This window comes from Coregonus clupeaformis, chromosome 15, assembly GCF_020615455.1.
Source record: "Coregonus clupeaformis isolate EN_2021a chromosome 15, ASM2061545v1, whole genome shotgun sequence".
Lineage (NCBI taxonomy): Eukaryota > Metazoa > Chordata > Actinopteri > Salmoniformes > Salmonidae > Coregonus > Coregonus clupeaformis.
Genome location: NC_059206.1, coordinates 56638239 through 56644106, shown reverse-complemented (window position 1 = coordinate 56644106; position 5868 = coordinate 56638239). Strand labels below are relative to the sequence as shown.

The following is a 5868-nucleotide window of genomic DNA, read 5'->3' as shown; positions in this document are numbered from 1 at the left end:
TCGTTGTAGTCTACTCTTCATTAAGGTAACTTAATTCTGCAGTTTTTATTGCATTTCGCATTGATTTGAAATATCCCCCTTCACCTTCATAAGGAGACTCTGGCTGTAGTGCCGCTTTGATTGCCTGACAATAACAACAAGCTACACACATGAAACGTGGCTTCCCGTATGGCTTTTTTATGGGGTGCAGATTATAGAAACTACATTCAGAAGTTTTTTATTCAATTAATGTCACATTTCATGGTATACTGGATACAGTGCTTGTATGTAGCAATGTCACATTGATACTTTTATTTAATTCAGACAAAGCCTTTTCATTGTTAAAATAGGCCTATAATAAAAAATAAAATAAAGAATACTCTGCCAAGTTTGAATATTCAATTAATCAATTAACCATGCCCATCCCTAGATGAAAACATTGCAGGCCAGCAGAGAAGGCACTCTGTCACGAATTCCACAGACATTCAACGATGGTCTACTCTGCCGACAGATCTAGCACCCTGCCTCAAAGTCAGTCATCTATACACAAGTTTTTGAGCCGTTTCCGCTCTACTTCCTGAACTCCTCCCGTCGATGCAATCCACTTCCGTTCTGCCGGGCTGGGTTTGTTTTGCTAGCTAGCTCCGTTGTGCCGACAAAGCACTGATATCGCAGTGACAAAGAGGATATAAAAATTACAATTACAACATGAAGAAAAGTGGTTCGGGAACGACGTGTGCGGTAGTTGGTTGCAAAAACTTGAGAAAGCACCTGAACGAGTGGTTAGATAGAGAGTGCTACGACCACAAACCAGCTACGAAGAGGCAATGTCCATGCGCTCCATTGTTTACATTTTTTCGCAAGCCTGATACCGACTCGGAATCAAGGACCTGGCTGAAGGCATTGAATCTAAAGAAACCACCCCTCAACGTTTTTGTTTGTTCCTATCACTTTGTTGACCAAAAACCTACCAAGGATAATCCTTTCCCAGAGTTGTGGTTGGGATACAATCGCCCTCCCCAGCCAAAGAGGCGTCAACTCACCCAGCGGACCACTGCCTCCCCCCAGATAAAGAAACGCAGACTTGAATCTGAGGGTAAGTTCAGCAACTTTAGCTATGAAGCTGACAATACTGTTAATTATGAAGAAGTTGTCATACATTAACATTGCTACCGGTATTTTGCTAAGGCAGTTGATTGTTTTGGAGATGGGACAAACAATGCCCACGATAGCTACATCATTAATTGTGTGTGTGTGTGTGTGTGTGTGTGTGTGTGTGTGTGTGTGTGTGTGTGTGTGCCTGCCTGCGTGTGCCTTAGTCTACATCATAAATACAATGCAAGGTGGCAGGCTGTTGTGATGATGATTGTGTGTGTGCGTGTGAGTGCAATGTTGTAGTACACATTTTTCCATTGTGATGTTTGTAGTGAGAGGACTCTATGCCTGCATTAATTTTGCTCCATCCATGTTTTCTCTTCCTCTTTTTAGATGCTCCAGAAACCTGTCAGCCTGTCTGTGAGGCCGAGCCTACTACACCAACATTTCGAGATGCCCAGACCCAATGGGAGGATCCGTCACATATTGATCACATTTACTGTTCAACAACACAGTCTGTTAAAGTAGACAAGGCCACACAGTGCGAGGCAGAAATGGGTCCTACTGTGACCAGCACCACGGTCATTGATGATGCTAGGTCTCGGCTGTATACAGGAGTGCTTATGGTTCAATTATTCACCCTGGTGACGGTGTTGTTGCCTTTCAGTAAGCCATCAATTACCCTTCCTGTTGTTGACCAAATACTTATGACGTTGATGAAACTAAAACTAAACCTAATATTAGGAGATATTGCTCACCGCTTCAATGTGTCTACATCCATGGCAAGCATTGTGATTAGTCACTGGATTGACGTGATGGGTGAACAGTTCAAAGTCCTGATCCCCTGGCTTCCAAGAGAGACCATTCGTGCCACCATGCCCTTGTCGTTTCAGAGGAACTACACTCGAACCACCTGCATCATTGACTGTGCCGAAAGTGCCATGCAGAGAGCCACAAACCACGACTCAAGGAGTGACACTTTCAGCCAGTATAAATCACGCAACACTGTGAAATATCTCGTCGCTGTGGCCCCTAATGGGCTAATCATGTTTATATCTGATGCCTATGCTGGCAGAAGCAGCGATAAGTTTATCACCATGAACAGTGGGTTCCTAGACTATCTGAGGGCTGGTGATGAGGTCATGGCGGACCGTGGGTTCACCATTCGAGACTTGCTTGATGAGAGAAGGGTCAGTTTGAACATCCCTGCTTTCACCTACAGGCGCAATCAGTTGACCAATGAGGAGACGACACGCACCAGGCGAGTAGCCAATGTCCGCATACATGTGGAAAGAGCAATCCAGAGACTGAAGGTGTTTAAGATTTTATCCCAGACTGTTCCCATCAGCATGGCACCGAAACTGGACAACATCTTAACCATCTGTGCTGGCCTAGTTAACCTGAAGAGTCCACTGATCAGTGAGGTTTAGAATCTTGCCCTGTGTCCCTGTCTACCAACACCCAGCCATGTTGTTCATTAAATACAGATAAACACAACAAATACTGCGTGCATTGTATTTTTAATATTATATATGAATATTTTCATAGTGATGTAATTGTGTGGGCTGCTTTTGTATTTTACTTTTTAATACCTGTTAAGATTAAACACGCAATCTTTCTTGTTGAAGCCATTTGTTTAGTTTCCTCAAAACAATTAATTATTCCAGTGTTATTTATGTACAGTATGAGCTTACTATGAATTATGAACTGTGTTAAAATAAATTGTAGCACTCTAAGGATTGAAATTACATCAAACTTTATTTTCACTCAAACAGTAGGCACACTGATATATTGCACAGCATAAAGAGATCATGTAAACAATGGACATCTGTTGGCTCCTGTGGGCATGACCTAAATAAGGCAGTTTATTTTGGTTTTAAAATGCTGAGATATTTACTGCAGAACTGTAACCTTCCCTCAACAAAATCATCAACAATTTTCGGGAGTATGTGGGCAAAGTAGAATGTGCGCAGCCTTATGATATGCCCCTGGACAAAGCCTTGGTCGTAGGGTACTTCGATTTCTAGGTGCTCAGTTTTGTTCCAGATCACCAACTTGGAGTGCTGAAGCCCTGTGCAGTGCATCCCAATTTGTACCTGCATGTAGTAGCCTTTTGGACCATTGCAGGCAATATGGTAATCTACCCTATCTCCGTTTGCCACAGTTGTGATTTCGCAGTTCTTTGTTGCCAAAAATTCTGCAAGTGACTTGTTTCCCATCACAGGTGATTTGATCTCCAACAGAATGTCGTTGTTTATCACTCCATCGGGAGATGCTGCAAGCCACGGTTCCTTTTCGCACACCACTAAGCCTTTGGTTTCAATGCTGTTGCCCAGAGTTTCCAAATAGTCCCTTGCAAGTTCCTCCCCCTCCGCTCCTTGACGGGTTGCGGCATTGCCACGGAAGGATGGGTGTAAGTGTTGTGACAAAAACTTGTCAGGCGCCGTGGTTGAACCGTGTTCCCAAGCTAGAGTCGACATCGCTGTGTTTACACCGGCAGACGTTGTGCAAACAACTTCCGGCGGAAATGAAATGAAATGAATTTGTGTAGAGTTATGGCGCCACCCGGGATACAGCACGTAAACTTGTGCATAAGGTCATTGTGCCTCAGTCCTTGCTTGAAGATGTACTCCAACTCCTTCATGTTAACCCTTCGGCAGGCCATCTGTCAGCTGACAAGGTCTTGCAACGTCCTCACCAACTCTGCTACTGGCCTTTAATGTCGCATGACATACGGGATGGTGTTAGCAGTGCATCCTATGTGACGACATTCCGGAACTGCCGATCACCAGGCAAGGCAACAGACGTGCTTGTTGTGCAGGATTACTTTTTCTAAGTATGTCAACCTCTACACCATGAAAAACCAATGCTCTACAGCTGTAGCCAAGTGTCTCTTCAGATTCAGAGATTCAGAGTGTTTAATAGTCACATGTACAGGGGTTGCAGGTGTGATTGCAGGGTACAGAGAAAATCTTAGGCTCCGAGCACCAACATACAGGACTAAGTGAAATAAAACAATGAAAATGATAATAAAAAACAACAATAGAAATAGCACTATATACAGTGCATTAGGAAAGTATTCAGATCCCTTGACTCTTTCCACATTTTGTTACGAACGGCCTTATTCTAAAATGTATTAAATATTTTACAAAATCATCAATCTACACACAATACCCCATAATGACAAAGCAAAAACTGGTTTTTAGAATTTTTAGCAAAATTATTAAAAATATAAAACAGATAGCTTATTTACATAAGTATTCAGACCCTTTGCTATGAGACTCGAAATTAAGCTCAGGTGCATCCTGTTTCCATTGATCATCCTTGATGTTTCTACAACTTGATTGGAATCCACCTGTGGTAAATTCAATTGATTGGACATGATTTGGAAAGGTACACACCTGTATATATAAGATCCCACAGTTGACAGTGCATGTCAGAGCTAAAACCAAGCCATGAGGTTGAAGGAATTGTTAATAGAGATCCGAGACAGGATTGTGTCGGGGCACAGATCTGGGGAAGGGGTATCAAAAAATGTCTGCAGCATTGAAGGTCCCCAAGAACACAGTGGCCTCCATCATTCTTAAATGGAAGAAGTTTGGAACCACCAAGGCCCTTCCTAGAGCTGGACACACGGCCAAACTGAGCAATCGGGGGAGAAGGGCCTTGGTCAGGGAAGTGGCCAAGAACCCGATTGTCACTCTGACAGAGCTCCAGAGTTCCTCTGTGGAGATGGGAGAACCTTCCAGAAGGACAACCATCTCTGCAGCACTCCACCAATCTGGCCTTTATGGTAGAGTGTCCAGACTGAAGCCACTCCTCAGTAAAAGGCACATGGCAGCCTGCTTGGAGTTTGCCAAAATGCACCTAAAGACTCTCCGAACATGAGAAACAAGATTCTCTGGTCTGATGAAACCGAACTCTTTAGCCTGAATGCCAAGCGTCACGTCTGGAGGAAACCTGGTGAAGCATGGTGGTGGCAGCATCATGCTGTGGGGATGTTTTTCAGCGGAAGGGACTGTGAGACTAGTCAGGATCGAGGCAAAGATGAACGGAGCAATGTACAGAGAGATCCTTGATGAAAACCTGCTCCAGAGCGTTCAGGACCTCAGAATGGGGTGAAGGTTCTCCTTCCAACAGGACAACGACCCTAAGCATACAGCCAAGACAACGCAGGAGTGGCTTCGGGACAAGTCTCTGAATGTCCTTGAGTGGCCCAACCAGAGCCCGGACTTGAACCGATCTAACATCTCTGGAGAGACCTGAAAATAGCTGTGCAGCAACACTCCCCATCCAACCTGACAGAGCTTGAGAGGATCTGCAGAGAAGAATGGGAGAAACTCCCCAAATACAGGTGTGCCGAGCTTGTAGTGTCATACCCAAGAAGGCTCGAGGCTGTAATCGCTACCAAAGGTGCTTCAACAAAGTATTGAGTAAAGGGTCTGAATACTTATGTAAATGTAATATTTCCGTTTTAAATTTGTAATAAATTAGCAATAAATTATATTTCTAAAAACCAGTTTTTGCTTTGTCAATATGGGGTATTGTGTGTAGATCGATGAGGTCAAAAAACGATTTAATACATTTTAGAATAAGGCTGTAACCTAACAAAATGTGGAAAAAGTCAAGGGGTCTGAATACTTTCCGAAGGCACTGCAACTGCCTTAATTTTGCTGGACCCCAGGAAGAGTAGCTGCTGCAGTAGCTAATGGGGATCCATAATAAATACAAATACAAATACCAGCAGAGTCAGAGAGAGAGCTTAAAAAGTATCTTGATTTTGTTTTATTAATC

At 43.5% G+C, this 5868-nt stretch overlaps 1 protein-coding gene across 1 annotated transcript; it reads left to right on the top strand.

Moving 5' to 3' along the window:
• The first annotated feature begins 1041 nt into the window (after window positions 1–1041).
• Window positions 1042–2577, top strand: LOC123492664. Its single transcript, XM_045225411.1, has 2 exons — window positions 1042–1075; window positions 1468–2577. The coding sequence occupies exon 2, from the start codon at window positions 1629–1631 to the stop codon at window positions 2502–2504; it is 876 nt and encodes a 291-aa protein (XP_045081346.1). The 5' UTR covers window positions 1042–1075; window positions 1468–1628; the 3' UTR covers window positions 2505–2577.
• Window positions 2578–5868: the final 3291 nt, after the last annotated feature.